The sequence below is a fragment of the Nerophis ophidion genome, linkage group LG08 (genome assembly GCF_033978795.1).
Source record: "Nerophis ophidion isolate RoL-2023_Sa linkage group LG08, RoL_Noph_v1.0, whole genome shotgun sequence".
NCBI classification, from domain to species: domain Eukaryota; kingdom Metazoa; phylum Chordata; class Actinopteri; order Syngnathiformes; family Syngnathidae; genus Nerophis; species Nerophis ophidion.
In genome coordinates this window covers 71,112,129-71,137,932 of record NC_084618.1, presented here as the reverse complement: position 1 = coordinate 71,137,932, position 25,804 = coordinate 71,112,129, and the positions used below count along the sequence as shown (strand labels likewise).

Sequence of the window (25,804 nt, the reverse complement as noted above, 5' to 3'; positions counted from 1 at the left end):
GGAAGGCAAAGCTCTCAATTTACCGGTCGATATACGTTCCCGTCCTCACCTATGGTCATGATCTTTGGGTTATGACCTAAAGGATAAGATCACGGGTACAAGCGGCTGAAATGGGTTTCCTCCGCCGGGTGGCATGGCTCTCCCTTAGAGATAGGGTGAGAAGCTCTGCCATCTGGGAGGAGCTAAAAGTAAAGCTGCTGCTCCTCCACATCGAGAGGAGCCAGATGAGGTGGTTCGGGCATCTGGTCAGGATGCCACCTGAACGCCTCCCAAGGGAGGTATTTAGGGCACGTCAAACTGGTAGGAGGCCACGAGGAAGACCCAGGACACGTTGGGAAGACTATGTCTTCCGGCTGGCCTGGGAACGCTTCGGGATCCCCCGGGAAGAGCTAGACGAAGTGGCTGGGGAGAGGGAAGTCTGGGCTTGCCGTCTTAGGCTGCTGCCCCCGCGACCCGACCTCGGATAAGCGGAAGAAGATGGATGGATGGATGGAAGACTGAAAGACTGAACTTATTTACCAGCACTCCGCTCTTTAGCCTGTGAGATTTAACGACAAAGCTCTAGTGTAGTCTTTGCACGATGCAGTAAACTGAAGAAAGGTGCCCTTGCAGAAAGATGCAGCTGAACTACAACATATTTTACATGCTAACTTGTTCTTGTGTTTCTTTCAGCTATGGCCCCAACACAGCCTAACCTGCGCTCAGAGGTCTTCAAACCTTGCATCGACGATAAGGACTTGGCCTTTTGCCTAAACGAGGGGGAGTGTTCTATCATTGAAACTGTAGCCGGGGTCCATCGACACTGCAGGTGAGTGCTTTTCGGACAAATTGTCCAAAATCCTAGCAAATACACACACACACACACACACACACACACACACACACATACATACATACACACACTATGTATGCAACCAAACGAACTGAAAGTCCATAATCGCCTCAACCACTAACTGAGGGATCAGAGATGCTTTGGCCGCATTAGCTTCAGCTGAGTCGCTGATCCACACAAACAAACTGGATCTGCTTTGGAAACATTTCTTCACATTGACACCAATGGAGCAAAATACAAGCGATCAGATCCAAATCGGCTTGTCGTTGCATTGATAGCCATCTTGCTTGCTCATGCGTGGAATGTCAAACCCTCCTTTTATTCATTATCTAATTTGGGCAATCTTCGGCTCTTTTGTACCGCCCTAGTGGCTCTTTGGAGCATTTTTAAAAAAGGATTGAAAATGGAAAAAGATGGGGGGAGAATTTTTTTTCTTTGTTTTAATATGTATTTTGTTTGAGGACAAAAATGACACAAATCTTCCCAATTGTTAAAAGCCCACTGTTGAATATGTTTGTGCGTATGAACACCGTTTTGTCCTACTAACTTTGGGGGTTCTTGAACTCCCCATAGTGTGGACTGTGAGGCAACAGTTTGTGTACATGTAAAATCTTCCACTCCTTCTTTGTCTTATTTTGTCCACCAAAAGTTTTATACTGTGTGGGAATCCACAAGGCTGCACTTTGTTGATATTTGTGACTCGTTGGAGTGCTACTCAGGCATATTTGGTCAGTGCATGACGGCAAGCTAATCCATGCTAACATGCTATTTAGGTTAGCTGTATGTACATATTGCATCATTGTGCCTCATTTGTAGGTACATTTGAGCTCCTTTAATACCCTTTACTTTTATCCTCTTTGTCTATAATTTAGTTGTGCATGTCTGTATGTAATATTGGCTGCATTTCTGATACTTGTTTGTGTGCCATGTTGTTCCAGACCACAGCAAATATTTCCTCGCTTGCCAAAGATTGTAATACACCTAGAAGAAGAAGCCTGCCGTTTCCTTTAACTTGGACACACACATGTATACCTTTTTTAAAAGCCAGTAATTTCCAGGAGTTATCTCACCTTCTGAGTAGCCTCTGATTTACTAATGGTTTCTAATGTTGTATAAATGTGTGGCCATTTCTGTCAACAAAGATTTGCTTCAGCCTGCGACACATTTTGATAGTAGGCTAATATAGCTAATATAGACTCTTACGTCATGTGTTGCCTTCATTATAACACTTATGTACGGCTTTTCATTTTTTGCGGCTCCAGACAGATTTTTTTTTTGTATTTTTGGTCCAATATGGTGTCAACATTTTTATTTGCCAACCCCTGAATTAGGGTTAATTCAGGGGTTGGTGTAGATGTCTGACGTTGGGCAAGAGGCAGGGTATTGACCATTCATACTCACATCTACAACTGTGGACAATGTAGAGTTTCTGAAATTACCGTATTTCCTTGACTAGCCGCCGGGGCGCTAATTAATTTAAAACCTCTTCTCACTCCCTCGCCTATTCAAGGCATGCGGTATTAGTAAGCAGGCGCTAATAACTTTAAAACCTCTTCTCACCCCTGCGCTTACCAATGGCATGCAGTAAAAAATAGAGTGTGATGTGAGGATACTATCATGAAGAGTACATTTAATATAAATCAACGTTATTATGATTATTATTTTTACGCATTGAAGGCTTGGAATATCCTTCAATTGACGCATGCATTTCGCTGCTTCTATCGTCACACGGACGAGATTGGAAGGCATACTGGGTGATACAAGTTACACTGAAGGTTGTGATAAAAACAACTTTAACACTCTTACTAATATGTGCCACACTGTGAACCCACACCAAACAAGAATGACAAACACATTTCTGGAGAACATCGGCTCTGTAATACATTGTAAACGCAACATAGCAATTGCCCAGAATGCATTGCATCCATGAATCTTACTGCTTATATTATACACCCCGGTAGCACCAATCCCCGCCCACCATTAACCGACGCAGGGGGGTGGTGCTAGCGGGGTGAATAATATAAGCAGTAAGAGTCATGGATGCAATGCATTCTGGGTAATTGTTATGTTGCGTTTTTAATGTGTTACAGAGCCGATGTTCTCCAGAAATGTGTTTGTCATTCCTGTTTGGTGTGGGTTCACAGTGTAGTACATATCAGTAAGAGTATTAAAGTTCTTTATATCATAACCTTCAGTGTAACCGGTGTGACTGATGAACAAGACCCCTGGTTTACACAACAGTACAAGCAAAAAAACTCCTTATGCTGTGTAATACCATTATACATTCCAAGAGAGTTTTGCGGCTCCCTTTGTCGTTGTGAATTGAGTCAAAATGGCTCTTTGAGTGGTAAAGATTGCCACCTCCGCCATTTTGAAAATTACGACAAGGGAAGCGTCACTTGTGACGTTGCGAATTTGACCCGGGCGGTAATTGTAAGCGTGCGCTAATAATTTTGGGGAGCAAGTTTGACCCGGCGGTAGTTCAAGGCATGCACATATTACATGCCCGGCGGCATTTCAAAGAAATACGGTAGCCTAAATAACCCATAACTATGCACTGAAGGAGAATATAGAATGTGGCCTCCCAGCAACCGTGACTAAACATATACCCATCAAGCAGGGTTATTGGTTGAATATTTACAGCTTTTTAGCAGTTAAAAGATGTATCAAAACAAGTTTAAAAAAATTGCATGAATTAACTTCTGCCAGTCCTGTCTCCTCCAAAGTTCACCTTGAGCGTTATTGCCAGAAAGAAGCAAGTTGAATATGCCTCCTACAGATGTGAGATGCATGCAGGGAATCTATATATTTACACTCTTTTAATGAGCGGACACACGTTGCTGCTTTGGACCTTCTCTGCATATCCACTCCATCTGGCGGCGACCTAATTAACCAATGCTTCCATCAGGCATGGTCTCCATCTTTAAAAATGCATCACTTCAAAAACACAAGATTAGAAGCTGAAGGAGGGGAAGAAGTGTGCTTAATAGTGGAAACCTCTCATAACACTTAAAGAGCCAAGCTATGGGGGAAGGGAAAAATAAATGCATGGGTTTAAAGGCCTACTGAAACCCACTACTACCGACCACGCAGTCTGATAGTTTTTATATCAATGATGAAATATTAACATTGCAACACATGCTAATACGGCATTTTTAGTTTACTAAATTACAATTTTAAATTTCCCAGTAGTTTTTTCTTGAAAACGTCGTGTAATGATGACGTGTACGCAAGACGTCACGGGTTTTAAGGAAATATGTGCGCTGCACACACACACAGCTAAAAGTCGTCTGCTTTAACCGCATAATTACACAGTATTTTGGACATCTGTGTTGCTGAATCTTTTGCAATTTTTTCAATTAATATTGGAAAAGTCACAGTAGAAAGATGGAGTTGGGAAGCTTTAGCCTTTAGCCACACACACACACGGTGATTCCTTGTTTAAAATTCCTGGAGGTGAAACTTTCCTATGGATCACAGCGCGGTTAAGAGAACATGGATCCAGACCACATGTCAACCAGCAGGTTTCGGTGAGAAAATTGTGGTTAAAAAGTCAGTTCTTACCGGAGAAAAGCTGAGCTTGTGTCGTCCATAGCTGCCGTCGACTCCCCTGCATCAAGACACCCGTGGACACACCCTTCCGACTATCAGGTACTATTTAACTCACTAAAGCACTAGCAACACAATAGAAAGATAAGGGATTTCCCAGAATTATCCTACTAAATGTGTCTAAAAACATCGGAATCCGTCCCAATGCAATCGCGGTTTGTTTTTTTTAACTTATTTTTTTTAATCTTTTTTTTTTTCTAGTCCGTCGCTATCAATATCTTCAAACACAAATGGTTTTTTTCGGTCCGAATAGCACTTTTTGTTGAAGGCTCCCATTAAAAAATAATGTGAATATGTGAGGTGCCCCCACACGGGTGACGTCATCGTCTGCGACTTCCGGTAGAGGCAGGGCTTTTCTCTTAACACCGAAAGTTGCGAACTTTATCGTGGATGTTCTCTACTAAATCCTTTCAGCAAAAATATGGCAATATCGCGAAATGATCAAGTATGACACATAGAATGGACCTGCTATCCCCGTTTAAATAAGAACATCTCATTTCAGTAGGCCTTTAAGTAAGTGTTTAACTCGGTGCTCGTCCGCTCACTTGGGCATGTCTCTAGGCACCTACTCAGTGGTCTAGTGGTTAGAGTGTCCGCCCTGAGATCGGTAGGTTGTGAGTTCAAACCCCGGCCGAGTCATACCAAAGACTATAAAAAAATGGGACCCATTACCTCCCTGCTCGGCACTCAGCATCAAGAGTTGGAATTGGGGGTTAAATCACCATAAATGATTCCCGGGCGCGGCACCCCTGCTGCCCACTGTTCCCCTCACCTCCCAGGGGGTGATCAAGGGGATGGGTCGAATGCAGAGGACAAATCTCACCACAGCTAGTGTGTGTGTGACAATCATTGGTACTTTGACTTAAGTCGTTTTTTTTTACATTTCCTAATGACCTCAAATATTTACCACCCTCCATAATAGATTATTAGAAATGATTTGCTTGGCTTTACCCATGCTAAATCTTTTTTTTTTTTTTTTGTAATAGTCTAGCTTCTCAGGCAAATCATATTGTTGATGTAGATGGCTGTGCAAATTTATTTTACAAAAGAGAAGTGTAGGATACTTCTCTTGTTGCCTTATTTGTATTCGACTTTATTAAATATATTTATATTATCATTTGGTGCAGCCGGGCCAGAGCAGGAGGGGATAGAAAGAGAAAAAAAAGGAAGATAGAGGGGTTACTTTTGGGGACAAGAGGGGGATAAGACAGAGAGACGACAACAGCAAACACAACAATAACAACAACAACAATAGAACAACATCAGCAAATACGATATGTGATAGTGATACAAAATATGTTAGTAAAAGTGACAGCAAAGCAGCAGTTAGTGAAATAAATCATACAGAAATGACAAGGAACATTATTACACTACAAATGGAGCAATAGCAATAGAAATAGCACTATTGATAATGAAAAATAACAATTTACCTCAGTCACCAACAATACAGTTGTTCAAATGCAACATTACATATATGTAATGATAACTTGAAATACAAAAGAAAGCAGATAAATAGAGGGGAAGAAAGAGAAGCCAGCTACATTAACCCTGTAAGCCATTGGTTCTCAACATTTTTTCAGTGATGTGCCCCCTGTGAACATTTTTTTAATTCAAGTACCCCCTAATCAGAGCAAAGCATTTTCGGTTGAAAAAAAGAGATAAAGAAGTAAAATACAGCACTATGTCATCAGTTGCTGATTTATTAAATTGTATAACAGTGCAAAATATTGCTCATTTGTAGTGGTCTTTCTTGAATTATTTATAAATAAATAAATAAATGGGTTGTACTTGTATAGCGCTTTTCTACCTTCAAGGTACTCAAAGCGCTTTGACACTACTTCCACATTCACACACACATTCACACACTGATGGAGGGAGCTGCCATGCAAGGCGCCAACCAGCACCCATCAGGATCAAGGGTGAAGTGTCTTGCTCAGGACACAACGGACGTGACGAAGTTGGTACTAGGTGGGAATTGAACCAGGGACGCTCGGGTTGCGCACGGCCACTCTCCCACTGCGCCACGCCGTCCCATTTGGAAAAAAAGATATAAAAATAACTAAAAACTTGTTGAAAAATAAACAAGTGATTCAATTCTAAATAAAGATTTCTACACATAGAAGTAATCATCAACTTAAAGTGCCCTTAAAGTATTAGTCATTAAATATATTTATAAAGGATTTTTGAATTGTTGCTATTTTTAGAATATTTAAAAAAAAATCTCACGTACCCCTTGGCATACCTTCAAGTACCCCCAGGGGTACATGTACCCCCATTTGAGAACCACTGCTGTAAACCATTGCTAAATCTGATATCACCACGAGTGGACATCTTAACCGCAACATATTTTCAGTGGCGTTTCAAATTAAGAAAATAGTAAATAATAAAACATTTGAATCCTGACAAAAAAAACACATTGTATAAATCCTTAAAACATATTTCAAAAACAATCAGACATGTACTTGCCGGCCCCTATTTTGAATACATTTGTTGGGGAAAATGATAAAGAAATTGAGAAAATGCATTTTTATGAATAAAGTCCTCCCGTCATCATTGAATCATTCATTAAAAGCGTAGTCTTCCACACCAAATCTTTGACTTTTCTCATAAAACATGTCCTTTTTGCCTTTCTTCTTTTTCTCTCTCGTTCTACCTTCTGCTCCTCCGTTCTGCAGGATGTTCATGTTTGCCAATGCTAATAAGGCTCCCAAAATAAACATGCAAATGTGATGTTTAAGACCTACTTCCACATCAGCGCTGTGACTGGCTCCCTATATTTTTATTTTTGTAACAACATAGGACAGGGCGGACCTTTTACACGATATTCGGGCAGGTATTGTGAACATTGCCAACACTTACTCACTCGAGGCCTCATTTTGCATTTTTACGGAATCAAGTGCAACTTTTGGCAGGTGAAACAGAGGCCAATTTTGTCAACAGTCTGACATTACAGGACAGTCAAATAAATGCCAAAAAAAAGGTGGCGTAGCGTGTAAGACGGTGAGCTCACTAATTCTTTGTCGTCATTTTTAATTTTCTGTCATCTTATGGCTTATTAGATAGATAGATAGATAGATCAATTAAAAATGATAAATGGGTTGTACTTGTATAGCGCTTTTCTACCTTCAAGGTACTCAAAGCGCTTTGACACTACTTCCACATTTACCCATTCACACACACATTCACACACTGATGGAGGGAGCTGCCATGCAAGGCGCCAACCAGCACCCATCAGGAGCAAGGGTGAAGTGTCTTGCTCAGGACACAACGGACGTGACGAGGTTGGTACTAGGTGGGATTTGAACCAGGGACCCTCGGGTTGCGCACGGCGACTCTCCCACTGCGCCACGCCGTCCCAATAGATAGATAGATAGATAGATAGATAGATAGATAGATAGATAGATAGATAGATAGATAGATAGATAGATAGATAGATAGATAGATAGATAGATAGATAGATAGATAGATAGATAGATAGATAGATAGATAGATAGATAGATAGATAGATAGATAGATAGATAGATAGATAGATAGATGGATAGATGGATAGAGGGATGGATGGATGGATGGATGGATGGATGGATGGATGGATGGATGGATGGATGGATGGATGGATGGATGGATGGATGGATGGATGGATGGATAGATAGATAGATAGATAGATAGATAGATAGATAGATAGATAGATAGATAGTACTTTATTGATTCCTTCGGGAGAGTTCCTTCATGAAAATTAAAATTCCAGCAGCAGTGTACAGAGTTGAGATCAATTTAAAAAAGTAAAAAGTAAATAATGGGGCTGTAAATGGAAACTTATATATATATATATTATAATTATTGATTTTAAAATGTGTTTTATAATTGTATAATGTGATAAATATGGTTATATAAAGACATTTGTAATTTCTACTCACAAATATAGCAATAAAAATAATTAAGAAAAGTTTTTGACATTTTTGAGTACTGTATTTTTCAGACTATAAGGCGTACTTAAATTCCTTTCATTTCGTCAGTGCGCCTAATGTACGACATAATTCTGGTTGTGCTTACTAACCTCGAAGCAATTTAATTTGGTACATGGTGTAATGACAAGTGTGACCAGTAGATGGCAGCTATACATAAGAGATACGTGTAGGCTGCGATATGATGGCAGTAAACAACATCAACACTTTAAATGTTCCATTGAGAATATAAAACATTACACACGCCTCTCAAAAATCTGACAAAATGTTTTTAGTACGACTTCTGTAAGCTATGAAGCCACACCGCTTGATGGATTGTCGGCACGTTAAACATACGAGTATTATTATGATGTGTGTATTTGGAACGCAAAATGGCACCTATTAGCAGACATGCTACCTGGAGTTTTGTTTTGCAATATTATGCAAAAACAACTTTTCTTTCCTTCTGGTACCTGCTGATCTGTATTTGGGATCTGCATAAGTCCTGAAAATGTGCGTGGGTCCGCCATTGTAGTCCGTGGTGATGCCATTGCCGATAAGCTTCTTCTGTTTCTCTATCTTCTTGTTATGGGACATTCATCCTCCGCTGTTGCCATTTACAATATAAAGTAGTGTAAAGTTCTTACTTATATCTGTCAGTAGACTAGCTATAAAAGCGATAAAAACTACCGGTGTAGTGAGTTTACATTATTCACTCACAAAACTTTAGTTATTAGAGAGTTCCGGTCGGACGGTTTTTCACGGGACACATTTCCTGTGTTGATGTTGCACTAGAGAGCCACGGATGAGGAGATGCTGCTCAGTTATTAATTTAAAAGCCTACTGAAATGAGATTTTCTTATTTAAACGGGGATAGCAGGTCCATTCTATGTGTCATACTTGATCATTTCGCGATATTGTCATATTTTTGCTGAAAGAGAACATCGACGATAAAGTTGGCAACTTTTGGTCACTAATAGAAAAGCCCTGCCTTTACCGGAAGTCCCAGATGATGACGTCACCCGTGTGAAGGCTCCTCACATCCTCACATTGTTTTTAACGGGAGCCTCCAACAAAAAGAGCTATTCGGACCGAGAAAATGACAATTTCCCCATTAATTTGAGCGAGGATGAAAGATTCGTGTGTGAGGATATTGATCACGAAGGGCTAGAAAAAAAAAAAATCAAGAAAAAAAAAAGGCGATTGCATTGGGACGGATTCAGATGTTTTTAGACACATTTACTTATTTTTCTATTGTGTTGCTAGTGTTTTAGTGAGTTACATCGTACCTGATAGTCGGAGGAGTGTGTCCACGGGTGTGTTGACGCCAGTGTCTGAGGGAAGTCGACGGCAGCTGTATGGACGGCACAAACTCAGCTGATCTCCGGTAAGTGGCGACTTTTTACCACAATTTCCTCACCGAAAACTGCTCGTTGACATTTAGTCGGGATCCATGTTCGCTTGACCGTTCTGATCCATAGGAAAGCTTCCTCCGCGGGAATTTTAAACAAGGAATCACCGTGTGTTTGTGTGGCTAAATGCTTAAGCTTCCCAACTCCATCTTTCTACTGTGACTTTTCCAATATTAATTGAAAAAATTGAAAAAGATTCAGCAACACAGATGTCCAAAATACTGTGTAATTATGTGGTTAAAGCAGACGACTTTTAGCTGTGTGTGTGTGCAGCGCACATATTTCCTTAAAACCCGTGACGTCTTGCGTACACGTCATCATTCCGCGACGTTTTCAACAAGAAAACTCCCTGGAAATTTAAAATTGCAATTTAGTAAACTAAAAAGGCCGTATTGGCATGTGTTGCAATGTTAATATTTCATCATTGATATATAAACTATCAGACTGTGTGGTGGCTAGTCGTGGGTTTCAGTAGGCCTTTAAGTAAAGTCTGAATGCCATTAAAACCGTTAGCTCCATTTTCACACGTCACACTGGTGCATGAACGTGAATGAATGTTTGGTGGGGGTCTTAGAGGAAGTCAGTCCACCCCAGGGCGTCTGTGGCCGCACCTGCAGCTTACCACCGTGAAGGTGTGAATGTGGAGTTAATGAATAAAGGCAGCGCTTTGAGTGTCTCGAAAAGCGCTATACAAATCTAATCCGTTATTTATTATGATCCTTCTAATATTGATCCAATTGAAATCTTAAAGCAAGTCAAGGACAACCACTTGTACTTACAGTATGTATTATTGACTCTGAAAGGCTTCCAGAAGGCATTTATTGAGAATAAAAAGTACACTATTTCGTAGTTGTAATTGTGTGCGTGGATCAAAAGCTCAAGGTAGTGCTGGTCTACTATTACCATGGTAACACCTTCCCTCTTTATTGTGAGGACCGAGGCGCAAACATTTACATCCCGCTATCATCGCCTCCATCTTTTAGTGCTGATTGATTGGAGGTTAATAAATGCGTTATTGATGACGACTGTCGCAATCGATTCAATTACACGTTTAATTGCTGCATCCAAAAGCTATTAAATCGAGGGAGTAAATTTGAATTGACACTTTCGATCACTTGAAGGCGGATACTCAGAAGACGCCATATTAGGGACCCCTGCACACTTATTAAACACAATATCATTTTCAGGACTGGTGATTATTTGTACATGGTAATTGGGATTTGTTATATATTGTACATATTGTATACAAATATAATAAAATATAATAATATAATAAATTAGTATATATTATATACTGTATATATAATATGTAAATACTACATATGTTGTGCCCTTGTGTGCACGATCCTTTACATCCTTGCCCTTTCCATCCTTACCCTTTCCATCCTTTGTAACTGAGCTACTGTGTGGAACAATTTCCCTTGTGGATCAATAAGGTTTGTCTAAGTCTAAGTGTGTACCTTCTCCTTGGTACTAATTCCCAAGGTTGGTACATGAGCAGATTTCAAAGCCATCCTCAGATACAGCCCAAATTATTACATAAGAGCATGGCCAGTTATTAACAAATACAAACCCCGTTTCCATATGAGTTGGGAAATTGTGTTAGATGTAAATATAAACGGAATACAATGATTTGCAAATCCTTTTCAACCCATATTCAGTTGAATATGCTACAAAGACAAGGTATTTGGTGTTCAAATTCATATACCTTATTTTTGTTTGCAAATAATAATCAACTTAGAATTTCATGGCTGCCACACGTCCCAAAGTAGTTCGGAAAGGGCATGCTCACCACTGTGTTACATCACCTTTTCTTTTAACAACACTCAATAAACGTTTGGGAACCGAGGAAACTAATTGTTGAAGCTGTGAAAGTGGAATTCTTTCCCATTCTTGTTTTATGTTGAGCTTCAGTCGTTCAACAGTCCGGGGTCTCCGCTGTCGTATTTTACGCTTTATAATGCGCCACACATTTTCGATGAGGGACAGGTCTGGACTGCAAGTGGGACAGGAAAGTACCCGCACTCTTTTTTTACGAAGCCACGCTGTTGTAACAGGTGCTGAATTGGCATTGCCTTGCTGAAATAAGTAGGGGCGTCCATGAAAAAGACGGTGCTTAGAATGCAGCATATGTTGTTCCAAAACCTGTATGTACCTTTCAGCATTAATGGTGCCTTCAAAGATGTGTAAGTTACACCCATACCATCACAGATGCTGGCTTTTGAAATTTGCGTCGATAACAGTCTGGATGGTTGGCTTCCCCTTTGGTCCGGATGACACGATGTTGAATATTTCCCCCAAAAATTTGAAATGTGGACTCGTCAGACCACAGAACACTTTTCCACTTTGCATCAGTCCATTTTAGATGATCTCGGGCCCAGAGAAGCCGGCGGCGTTTCTGGATGTTGTTGATAAATGGCTTTCGCTTTGCACAGTAGAGCTTTAACTTGCACTTACAGATGTAGCGATGTATTAGTGACAGTGGTTTTCTGAAATGTTCCTGAGCCCATGTGGTGATATCCTTTAGAGACTGATGTCGGTTTTTGATACAGTGCCGTCTGGGGGATCGAAGGTCACGGTCATTCAATGTTAGTTTCCGGCCATGCCGCTTACGTGGAGTGATTTCTCCAGATTCTCTGAACCATTTGATGATATTATGGACCGTAGATGTTGAAATCCCTAAATTGTTTGCAATTTCACTTTGAGAAACATTGTTCTTAAACTGTTTGACTATTTGCTCATGCAGTTGTGGACAAACGGGTGTACTTCGCCCCATCCTTTCTTGTGAAAAACTGAGCATTTTTTGGGAAGCTGTTTTTATACCCAATCATGGCACCCACCTGTTCCCAATTAGCTTGCACACCTGTGGGATGTTCCAAATAAGTGTTTGATGAGCATTCCTCAACTTTATCAGTATTTATTGCCACATTCCCCAACTTCTTTGTCACGTGTTGCTGGCATCAAATTCTAAAGTTAATGATTATTTGCAACAACAACAAAAAAAATGTTTATCAGTTTGAACATCAAATATGTTGTTTTTGTAGCATATTCAACTGAATATGGGTGGAAAATTATTTGAAAATCATTGTATTCCGTTTATATTTACATCGAACACAATTTCCCAACTCAAATGGAAACGGGGTTTGTACAATGACAATACTGCTAAGAGAAACCCGGTGTGTGAGAAGTTCCTGAAACGTTCCAGTAAGTAGATGCAAGTCCATGTATACAAGCTGCCATTTGGGACATTAAAGTCCAATTATCGGCTGACGTCTTTTTATTAAAAAGACAATGATAGTTTGCTCAGCATTTAAGTTTTTTTGGTTTTTTTTTTTTTTATGAATCTTTGTTCGTAAGCATGTGAACACGCAAATATGGACTTTAATTGTTGCTGTAAACCATGACGCCCGCGGGTTAATGCCTGAGGGCTTTTTTGCTGCAGATGATCATATCTAATGGAAATAAGTGTCACAAGTGATTATACCACATGGATGACTTTGGCTGGGCTTACTTAATATTGATGATACGCTCCGGGGCAAAGATGCCACATTTTAAAAAATACATATAATTGTTTGTGTAAGCTAACTTTCTTAAACTCTGCACAGAAAAGGGTAAACATGTGCTTGGGACCGAACTATTGTATTTTTCAGGACCATAGGGCGCACCAGATTATGAGGTGCACTGTCTATTTTCATACTAATAAGGCGCACTAAAGGGGTCTAAATGTAAAACACTTCCTTGTGGTCTACACAACATGTAATGGTGTTTTTTTGGTCAAAATGTTGCATAGATTATCTTCAAGTCGCTTTCTGACAGTCGCTTCAGGATGCGCCGTTTTGTGGGCGGTCTTATATACGTGGCTCACCGTCGACAACGTATTCTCTTCGTCATATTTTTTGTAGCGGTGTAGCGTGCAAGGACAGGCGTGGAATACGTTTTTAAAAGACAAAGCTAACTGTTTTAATGACAATCAGACTTTATTTAAATCAATAACGGAGCAGTATCCCCTCATCCGTGGCGCACTCGTGCAATTACGCCAGAAATGTGTCCCGTGAAAAACTGTTTGACCAGAACTCTCTAATAACTAAAGTCCCTGGGGTGAATAATGTAAACTCACACCACTGGCAGAGGTGGGTAGTAATGCGCTACATTTACTCAGTTATATCTACTTGAGTAATTTTTGGAATAAATTGTACTTCTAAGAGTAGTTTTAATGCAACATACTTTTACTTTTGCTTAAGTATATTTACAGAGAAGAAACGCTACTTTTACTCCGCTCCATTTATCTACATTCAGCTTGCTACTCGCTACTGATTTTTATCGATCTGTTAATGCACGCTTTGTTTGTTTTGTTTTGTCAACCAGAGCTTCAAAGTAGGATATATCACATGCCAGCGTTTCACCAATCAAATGCAGTCACTGGTGACGTTTGTCTCCATTTCACCAATCAAACAGAGCCAGCCGGTCACATGAGTAACTTTAGTAACCTTTATTTATAAATTGCAACATTTACAAACAGTTGAAAATAATAATCAAAGTAAGTACAAAAACAGTACAAAACAGTATAAAAATCGTACAAAACAGCGCCAGGGGGTTGTAAATTCAAAGTAACTAAAATAGAATGCAAAAAAAATATATATATATATATATGAAATAAACAAAGTGCAAAGCTATATGGTCACTCAATATCAGTAAATAACTTAAATTTGGAACACAGCATCATCGTTTTCACAGCTTTTTGGTTGTTAGAGGTAAAGTTTTTTAATGTAGAGTTCTAAATCTTTTTTAAAGGCCTCAAAAAACAGGTCGGGTATTGAGAAACTTACATTTATGAATATAAAACTTAGCCAATAGTATAATGAGGTTGCAAAGGTCAAATTAATTTTCAATTTTTTTCCAATACAGTGTAGAACCAAATATATATCATTTAATATATATATTATTGTTTTAGTTGCTTAAGAGATATTCCTGGCTCTGAATTTGTTCATTGCTATTTTTATGTTTTTGTGCATTACTTGTTGCCGTCATCATTAAACAAACAGGTTACTCATCAGTTACTTAGTACTTGAGTAGTTTTTTCACAACATACTTTTTACTTTTACTCAAGTAAATATTTGGGTGACTACTCCTTACTTTTACTTGAGTAATAAATCTCTAAAGTAACAGTACTCTTACTTGAGTACAATTTATGGCTACTCTACCCACCGGTATGTTTTAGCGCTTTCATAGCGACTCTACTGACAGATATAAGCTAGAACTTTACACTACTTTATATTAGAAATGACAACATTGGAGGATGAATGTCCCGTAACAAGAAGATAGAAAAAAAGAAGAAGCTTATCGACTACGACATCGCCACGGACTACAATGGCACACATTTTTACGACTTATGCAGATCCCAAATGCACACCAGCAGGTACCAGAAGATAAGAAAAGTCGGTTTTGCCAAACAAAACGCCAGATAATGTCTTACCTTATGCACACACCATGATAATACTCGTATGTTGATTGTGGCGGTTCGCTCCCTGATCAGTGTCAGAGCTTGGTCCGCATTGCCAGCAGTAAGTCGGACACGTTTCCAGTGAGGGTTGGACTCCGCCAAGGCTGTCCTTTGTCACCGACTCTGTTCATAACTTTTATGGACAGAATTTCTAGGCGCAGTCAAGGCGTTGAGGGATTCAGGTTTGGACCGGTTCGCAGCCGAGTCTGAAGCGAGAGGAATGAGAATCAGCACCTCCAAGTCCGAGTCCATGGTTCTCGCCTGGAAAAGGATGGAGTGCCATCTCCGGGTTGGGGAGGAGACCCTGCCCCAAGTGGAGGAGTTCAAGTACCTAGGAGTCTTGTTCACGAGTGAGGGAAGAGTGGATCGTGAGATCGACAGGCGGATCGGTGCGGCGTCTTCAGTGATGCGGACGTTGTATCGATCCGTTGTGGTGAAGAAGGAGCTGAGCCGGAAGGCAAAGCTCTCAATTTACCGGTCGATCTACGTTCCCATCCTCACCTATGGTCATGAGCTTTGGGTCATGACCGAAAGGATAAGATCACGGGTACAAGCGGCCGAAATGAGTTTCCTCCGCCGTGTGGCGGGGCTCTCACTTAGAGATAGGGTGAGAAGCTCTGCCATCCGGGAGGAGCTCAAAGTAAAGCAGGTGCTCCTCCACATCGAGAGGAGCCAGATGAGGTGGTTCGGGCATCTGGTCAGGATGCCACTTGAACGCCTCCCTTGGGAGGTGTTTAAGGCACTTCCAACCAGTAGAAAGCCACGGGGAAGACCCAGGACACGTTGGGAAGACTATGTCTCCTGGCTGGCCTGCGAACGCCTCGGAATCCCCTGGGAAGAACTGGACGAAGTGGCTGGGGAGAGGGAAGTCTGGTCTTCCCTGCTTAGTCTGCTGCCCCAGTGACCCGACCTCGGATAAGCGGAAGAAGATGGATGGAAGGATGGATGTTGAAGCACAGTACGTCTGACTACAGTAGCCATAATGCTTGGACAATCCATCAAGCGGTGCGGCTTCTTACCCTACCGAAGTCGTACTGAAAGATTATGATAGGTTTTTTGAGCGCCGTGTGTAATGTTCTATATTCTCAATGGAGTATTTAAAGTTTTAGTGTCGTTTACTCGCGTCAGATTGCAGTCTACACGTATCACTTATGTGTGACTGCCATCTACTGGTCATTATACCATGTACCAAATAAAATTGCTTTGAGGTCGGTAAGCACAGCGTACATTAGGCACACCGGGTTATAAGGCGCACTGCTGTCAGAAAATTAAAGGATTTTAAGTGTGTCTTATAGTCCGAAAAATACGGTACTACTTATCAATGTATGCTAGCATGTCTTCCAACACACATAGGGTGCCACAAATGTAAAATACTACTGTATTGTTAAGAACTATGAAGGGGAAAATGCAATTTGTACTGTTTGGAGTCTTTTGTGTTGTTATTATAGTGCAAAAATGTTATTTCTTCTTAAATCAAAGCAGTACTTTGACGCAGCACCATCATTCAGGTTCCTCCCCTGTGATGATGCAAAGCTGCTGCAAGCTTAACAACATCATCAAAAAAAGGAAATAATACAAATGCAACACAAGGCCTCCCTGAAATCATGTATTGTTTGGTGTTTTCAAATCATGTGTTGCACACTCAGACTGAGAGGCTAATTCCAAAATAATTATATCACAAGTGAGGAATGATTTGGGTTTTAATCAGAGTCTGATTTGTTTGATGGATGGAGGTAAACACGATGAAAAGGTTGCCCAGGCAACAAGAAAAAGTAAGTGTTAAGGATGTTCCCTCTTGATGCATTTGTAGACCCCATAAGGAGAATGATTTTCTGCATCATTTCTAATATCCTTCAGTTTTTAAAGCTGTTTTACTTATTAAATAGGAGGAACTGAAGGATAGGGATGGAACAAAAAAAAGCAAAACAATCTGACTCTTTGAGTTTTTGACATTTTGCTTTTCTTTTCCCCCCATCTACAAAACACAAATGAGTCAAATAGTTGCATTTTTCAGATAAAATAAAGTAGTACCTCCATTTACGAGCTTACCGTATTTCCTTGAATTGCCGCCGGGGGGGTAATTAATTTAAAACCTCTTCTCACTCCTGCACTTACCAAAGGCATGCGGTAAAAGTAAGCATGCGCTAATTATTTTAAAACCTCTTCTCACTCCGGCACTTACCAAAGGCATGCGGTAAAAGTAAACATGCACTATTTATTTTAAAACCTCTTCTCACTCCGGCACTTACCAAAGGCATGAAGTAAAAATTTGAGTGTGATGTAATCTTGGACCTTTAAATCCTACTGAATAGCTCTTAATCTTCTTCCCTTTATGCGATTTCAAATTACCGGTATTGAAATCAGCCTCCTCCATTTTGAAAATTATGACAGGGAAAGTGTCACTTGTGATGTCACAAGTTTGACCAGGCGGTAATACTAAGCATGCGCTAATTATTTTGCAAAGCGAGTTTGACCCGGCAGTAATTCTAGGCAGGCGCATACTATATGCGGCAGTTCAAGGAAATACGGTATTGGTTCTGTCCACAAAAGTCAGCAAGATCTAAAATGAACTGCTGTGGCTGTAGGCAACCCCCTGCTGCATTCCCCCCCCCCACTTCATAAGTAGTTGCATTTGAAATGGGGTTTGACGGTTTTGGCAAAAATATTAATCACAATTATTTCAATTGTTATTAAAAATCACGATTAATCGGACAGTTGTTGATTCCAATGAAAACATGACTATTTATTGCACCACCAAAACTCAACTTTAAATATCATTTGAAAGATATAAATCAGTAATGAATACACAACAAGTAAAATAATAATAGTAACAACACGTCAAAATAATAGCAATACGCCAATACAACTACGTTTTTCCGTTTTGTCTTCCCAACGTGTCCTGGGTCTTCCCCGTGGCCTCCTACCGGTTGGACGTGCCCTAAACACCTCCCTAGGGAGGCGTTCGGGTGGCATCCTGACCAGATGCCCGAACCACCTCATCTGGCTCCTCTCGATGTGAAGGAGCAGTGGCTTTACTTTGAGTTCCTCCCGGATGGCAGAGCTTCTCACCCTATCTCTAAGGGAGAGCCCCGCCATATGGCGGAGGAAACTTATTTCGGCCGCTTGTACCCGTGATCTTATCCTTTCGGTCATGACCCAAAGCTCATGGCCATAGGTGAGGATGGGAACGTAGATCGACCGGTAAATTGAGAGCTTTGCCTTCCGGCTCAGCTCCTTCTTCACCACAACGGATCGGTACAATGTCCGCATTACTGAAGACGCCGCACCGATCCGCCTGTCGATCTCACGATCCACTCTTCCCTCACTCGTGAACAAGACTCCTAGGTACTTGAACTCCTCCACTTGGGGCAGGGTCTCCTCCCCAACCCGGAGATGGCACTCCACCCTTTTCCGGGCGAGAACCATGGACTCGGACTTGGAGGTGCTGATTCTCATTCCGGTCGCTTCACAATCGGCTGCGAACCGATCCAGTGAGAGCTGGAGATCCCGGTCAGATGAAGCCATCATAACGGCTCTTTGAAAGGGACGGCCCCTCAAGATCCGGCTCCCTTCAAAGAGCCATAAATCCCATTTTTAGTGTGTGTTTTTGTTGTCCTGTTGTTTTGCGGTTCAGGTAATTACCAGCAGGTGTACCTAACATTATGCCTGCTGTGTGTGTCTACAAAATAGACCCATGCATTGATATAATTATGTGCATTGTGGGGGAATAGTCCCTATTGTGTATAGGTCTTATTAGACAACATTCCTGTTGCCATGGTTTCTCTCATTATAGCAACCGCTGACTCGCCCCTTATGCCCCATTGTGAGCCATGCATGTTCACATTCAAACTGCGGGGTAAGGAGACTATTCACTTGCGATCCTCCCAATCTTTTCATGCGTTCTTTGCCTTGTGTAATTATTATTTTTGCATCAAATGTGATTGATCAGACATTAGCAATAATTGCCACCTATCGCTGTGATTGACTGCCGCTGTGAATAATGCATGAGCCCGAAGGCATGCTGACACGGCTTATTAGATCATATTTAAATGAAGATTGATCGCTTTTTTTTATGTTTGCTCCTCCGAAAGAGTGCAGATGGATAGCAATATGTCATAATGTGCGTGTGCCTCGAGGGACATGCAGCCTGATGAGGAAGCACATAAAGTCTCCCAAAAGGAATAAACACAACGTGGACCTTCTATGGCAAAAAGCGCTGCTTGGCTTCGCCGCGGTGGTCTTTGTCTCAGCAGCATTATTAATCCAAAGTGACAAAATGAATCATAGAAATGAAGACTCCAGCGTTTCAATTCGACCAACCTGCTTTTCTGATTAAATTGTCACCGCGCCGTCGGACCTTGACAGGCTTCACTAATCCCCGTTGCTCCTCAGCCTTCCTGCTTTCTTGCTGCTTCCATGTTGAAAGCCAATTGGCTGATTCCAAACCAACTTGTTTTTACACTTTTTAAATAGCATGCAATGCAGAGGAGACCACCACCAAAGCTAAATCCGCACGCCTTCTTCACATGCATGCATTCATGCCTGCTTTCCTTTTTAAATATCATACATTATTAACGAAAACAATGAAGACAATGTAAAATACAGTCCTAAACTGGTGTTTTTCAACCACCGTGTCGTGAGATTCAGTCTGGTTTGCCGTAGGAGAATATGCAATTTCACCTAATTGGGTTAAAAAAAAAAATTCAAACCAGTAATTATAATCCGCAAATGTGCTGTTGTTGGGTGTGTGTGCTGTCTAGAGCTCGGCAGAGTAACCGTGTATTACTCTTCAATCAATCAATCAATGTTTATTTATATAGCCCTGAATCCCAAGTGTCTCAAAGGGCTGCACAAACCACAATGACATCCTCGGTAGGAAAAACTCACCCCAGTGGGACGTCATTGACAGTGACAATGATTACTATGAGAAACCTTGGAGAGGACCACATATATGGGCAACCCCCCCCATTGTTGAAGTTGTTATTTAGGTTATCAATAGAGCCCACATAATTTGGGAATGGTGCCATTACCGAGGGCAGTAGGCCAGCAAGAGTCGTCGTTGTGGCAGCATTAATGTTGCGGCTCCTATAGCAGTTTTTAATTATTATTAGCTTGCCGAACATGAGTCTGAACTTCGAATTTTATAAGGTAATGATCGGACATTACTTTAGTATACGGGAGTATCATAACTTTGGAAACGGTGATACCCCTGACAAGCACTAGGTCTATCTTATTACCGTTGCGTTGCGTGGGTTCATTTATTATTTGTGTAAGACCACAGCTATCAATTATAGTCTGGAGCGCCACGCACGGTGGATCCGATGGGGTATTCAAAATGGATATTAAAGTCCGCCATTATAATTATATTATCGGCGTGCGTCGCTAGATCAGCAACAAACTCTGAGAATTCACTGATAAAGTCCGAATAGGGCCCTGGGGGGCGGTAGATAACAGCCAGGTATAGAGGCAGCGGTGTGACAGACCTCATAGTAAGCACCTCAAACGATTTATATTTATTATTTAGGTTAGGACTAAGGTTAAAGTTTTCGTTGTATATTAGTGCGACCCCCCACCCCTTTTTAAGGGGACTGGCAATATGCGCATTCGTATATTTAGGAGGAGATGCCTCATTTAGCGCAAAAAAGTCGTCTAGTTTAAGCCAGGTTTCGCTGAGACCGATGACGTTAAGATTGTTGTCTCTAATGACCTCATTAACTAATAACGTTTTGGGAGACAATGATCTTATGTTTAAAAAGCCCATATTATAGGTAGTAGGCTGTTTTAAGGAGTTTTTAATCAAATTATCCGTAGTAGCCATATTAATAATGTTGCGTTTATTATGCATAGTGCACTTAAAATAATTAGGACCATATCTAGGAATTGATACGACGGGAATTTTCAGATTGTTTGCTTGATGCTGCGATAAACTGAAGGCCTCATAATTTGCCACCTCAGTAGAACGCATGTCCAACTCTGACACAGTCATAGCAGAAAAAACATTATGTGAGTTGTGTATTATTCTAAGAGAATTGCTATGTGTGCAGGGATTATCCAGCCTGCCGCTGGCTAGTTCTAATTTAACTGACTCTTCACCCAGACTAGCAGGCTCTGTAATTGCCTGTGACCAGACTTGCTCTACTGCAGTTAGTCAAGTGTGACTTAAACAGAAATCTATGTTCCTAGACAAGATGATAGCGCCTTCCCGGTTAGCGTGAAGGCCGTCTCTCATCAGCAAGCCAGGTGTGCCCCAGAAAGAAAGAGGGCCAATTATCATTATACGTTATCAATATACTCTTCTGTGTCAATAGGTGGCAGCAGGTAGCTAATTGCTTTGTAGATGTCGGGAACATGGTTTATCGTGATCACAATATGCGGGAGGCAGCATGTTGGTAAAAAGGTATCTAACATTTAAACCAAAAATTAACAAAAGGCGAAAGACGAAACTAAAACTGAACTGGCTGCAAAGTAAACAAAAACAGAATTCTGGACGACAGCAAAGACTTACAGCATGTGGAGCAGATGGCGTCATCAAAGTACATCCCTACATGACATGACAATCAACAATGACCCCACAAAGAAGGCTTGCGTGTGCACAAAATAAATAGTCTTTATTGCGAAAACAAAGCAGGTGCGGGGAATAGCATTCAAAGAAGACATGAAACTGCAACAGGAAAATACCAAGAAAAGAGGAAATGCCACCAAAATAGGTGCGCAAGACAAGACCTAACACACACACAGGAAAACACCAAAAAACTCAAAATAAGTTACGACCTTATGTGACACGTGGTGACAGTACACCTACTTTGAGACAAGAGCTATAGTGATGCATGCTTGGTTATGGTTTGAATTTATATCCAACAATTGCGAGAACAACTTTTTATTGTCAATATCAGCTACTGAGATTCATTTTTTTATGTTTTCTGCTGGTGGTGTGCCACAGAATTTTTTCATTGAAAAACATGTGCCTTGGCTCAGAAAAGGTTGAAAAACACTTTCCTAAACAATAATACATTAAAAATATATTACAAAAAACTATAAGCCCTGTACCTAAAAAGATTTGTTAAGGCTCCGCTATAAAATCAGATGCTAATTTTAAAAAGTAAGTCTCCATTAAAGGGGAACATTATCACCAAACCTATGCAAGTGTCAATATATACCTTGATGTTGCAGAAAAAAGACCATGTATTTTTTTAACCGATTTCCGAACTCTAAATGAGTGAATTTTGGCAAATTAAACGCCTTTCTGTTTATCGGTCTTTTAGCGATGACGTCAGAACGTGACGTCACCGGGGTAATACACCCGCCATTTTCATTTTCACATTACAAACACCGGGTCTCAGCTCTGTTATTTTCCGTTTTTTCGACTATTTTTTGGAACCTTGGAGACATCATGCCTCGTCGGTGTGTTGTCGGAGGGTGTAACAACACTAACAGGGAGGGATTCAAGTTGCACCACTGGCAAGAAATCTGCCGCCAGACCCCCATTGAATTTGCCAGAGTGTCTGCACATTTGACCGGCGATGCTAAGACAGAAATGGCACAGAGATGTATGGATAACCTGCAGATGCATTTGCAACGATTAAGTCAACGAAATCACAAAGGTGAGTTTTGTTGATGTTGTTGACTTATGTGCTAATCAGACATATTTGGTCGCAGCATGACTGCCAGCTAATCGATGCTAACATGCTATTTACGCTAGTTGTATGTACATTTGAAACTAGATACCCACATTTAATCTGAAACAAACACTTACCAATCGACACATTTAAGTTGCTCCAGTGTCACAAGATGCGAAAGTCCTGATCGTTTGGGCTGCACATTTTACCGGCGATGCTAATAAGGCAGCCACGATATGGGCCACTTCATTAGGTACACCCATGGTATGGCCGAATAGCGTCAATAGCTAATCGCTCAATAGCTTCAATTTATTTTTCAATTTCGTTTTCGCTATCTGCCTCCATACTCCGACCATCTGTTTCAATACACGCGTAATCTGTTGAATCGCTTAAGCCGCTGAAATCCGAGTCTGAATCCGAGCTAATGTCGCTATATCTTGCTGTGGTAACCGCCATGTTGTTTGTATTGGCAGCACTGTATGACGTCACAGGTAAATGGACAGTCGCATCGCAAATAGCGAAAATCGAGAACTTTAAAGCTTTTTTTAGGGATATTCCGGGAGGTGTAAAATTTTGAAAAAAACTTCGAAAAATAAAACAGGCCACTGGGAACTGATTTTTATTGTTTTTAACCCTTTTGAAATTGTGATAATGTTCCCCTTTAAGGCAGGATCTGGAGGTTTTGTTGTGGTCCAAGGCTTTGAGGGCTTTATGTACTTCCTGCACAGTAAAAGGTACAACGTTAAACTAATCCACAGATAAAGTTGGCGAATATGCTCATAGATTGTCAGATACAATGATGCTAGAAGATGTAAAATGTTCATCAAGGCAATTTAAGACTTGAATTTTGTCGTAAACCTGCTCAGAATTCTTCGGAACATGTTTCCTGAATTTCCGCGGAGTATTTACAGAAGGTTCACAGTCGTGAGGGATAAATAGTATTCAGATTAAACCCAATCAGATCAATCAGTAGCAGAACCAGATTTTCTTTCCACTGGCTCATGCCGTATCGCACTCTTTAATAGTTTCTGCCAATTCTAAGGAAAACCAGGCATGTATCTCCTTGAAGGAGCATTTTCTTTACAAGTTATCTTCTTGAAAAATGTCCAATCAAACTTTTACATCAATAAGACCAGGGGTTCTCAACCTTTTTAACATCGGGGCCCAACTGTTCCACTACAGAGGGGTCCAGGGACCACTCAAATATTCCCACTGAATTAGTAATCCTACTCTTGATTTTAATCACATGGTTTCCCCTTTATAGAATTGAATATGGCGAGCCTCCACGGTATTTTTTTAAATTACTGCCACACCTTAAAAATAAGGGTTTGTTTTACTTGAAAGCAAATTAACGGAATATTTTTTTTTGTCCTGTCCAGCTTCTCAGGCAAATCATATAGTTGATGTAGATGCCTATATCGGCTGTTCAGATTTATTTTACAAAAGAGAAGTGTAGGATACTTCTCTTGTTGCTTTATTTGAATTTGACTTTATTAAATGTATTTATATTATCATTTGGTGCAGCTGAGGAGGGGATAGAAAGAGGAAAAAAAGGAAGACATAGGGGGAAATTGTGGGGATGAGAGGGGGATTGGACAGAGAGACAAAAACAACAGCAAACACAACAAAAACAACAACAACAATAGAACAACACCAGCACATACTATATGTACAAATATGATCGTAAAAGTGATAACAAAGAAGTAGTTAGTGAAATAAATAATAATAAGAAATGACAATGAGCATTTTTACACTACAACTGGAGCAATAGAAATACCAATAGAAAAAGCGCTACTGATCATGAACAATACCAATAGTTTACCTCTATTATCAACACAACAGTTGTTCAAATGCAACAATACGTATACATAATGATAACTAGAGAGATTAAAAAAAATAATACCGGTAATAATAAAAAAAAGGAATACCGAAAGATGGAGGGGAAGAGATAGAGGCAACCTATATTAATCTTGTAGATTGTTATAGTAACAATGGGTAACCCATTGTCACTATAACAAATAGGGTTGTACTTGTATATAGGGTTGTACTTGTATAGCGCTTTTCTACCTTCAAGGTACTCAAAGCGCTTTGACACTACTTCCACATTTACCCATTCACACACACATTCACACACTGATGAACGGAATTTAATATAGTGTAGCCCCCAGAAGAAATCACACTAAGTCAGACGCTATTTTTAACATTTTATTTACCAATCCTATGACAACAAACAGGTTTTACCTCCCGTGCAAACACGTTTGTCGTCGCACACACACCACTTCCTCATTACCGGCCAATCACCTTTCAGGCACAGAAGGTGTATTTGCAAATATAGGAAAAACTGACATCAAATCCAAGCCACACAGATATTAAACATTAACACCAGCTAGTAACTACTGTATGAATTGATATATAAAGCAACTATTATTTGTGCCTATTATTATTGTGTGATTTACCGAAAACTTGGCCAGTGAAATAAAAAACTAGTTAAGTCTTTAGACACGTAAAAAAAATCTCCACAATGTACATTGTACATTAAAGGCCTACTGAAATGAGATTTTCTTATTCAAACGGGGATAGCAGGTCCATTCTATGTGTCATACTTGATCATTTCGCAATATTGCCATATTTTTGCTGAAAGGATTTAGTAGAGAACATCGGCGATAAAGTTTGCAACTTTTGGTCTCTAATAAAAAAGCCTTGCCTGTACCGGAAGTAGCAGACGATGTGAGCGTGACGTCACGGGTTGTGGAGCTCCTCACATCTGAACAATGTTTACAATCATGGCCACCAGCAGTGAGAGCGATTCGGACGGAGAAAGCGACAATTTCCCCATTAATTTGAGCGAGGATGAAAGATTCGTGGATGAGTATAGTGAGAGTGAAGGACTAGAA

At 40.5% G+C, this 25,804-nt stretch overlaps 1 protein-coding gene across 1 annotated transcript in view; it reads left to right on the top strand.

Annotated features, from left to right (window-relative positions):
• The window catches only part of nrg3b (neuregulin 3b), a 672,622-nt gene that overhangs the window by 355,845 nt on the left and 290,973 nt on the right, over positions 1 to 25,804 (top strand). Inside the window, exon 2 of the mRNA XM_061909597.1 lies at positions 673 to 808. Coding sequence (XP_061765581.1) covers positions 673 to 808 — 136 coding nt within the window. The remainder of the gene's footprint in view (positions 1 to 672; positions 809 to 25,804) is intronic.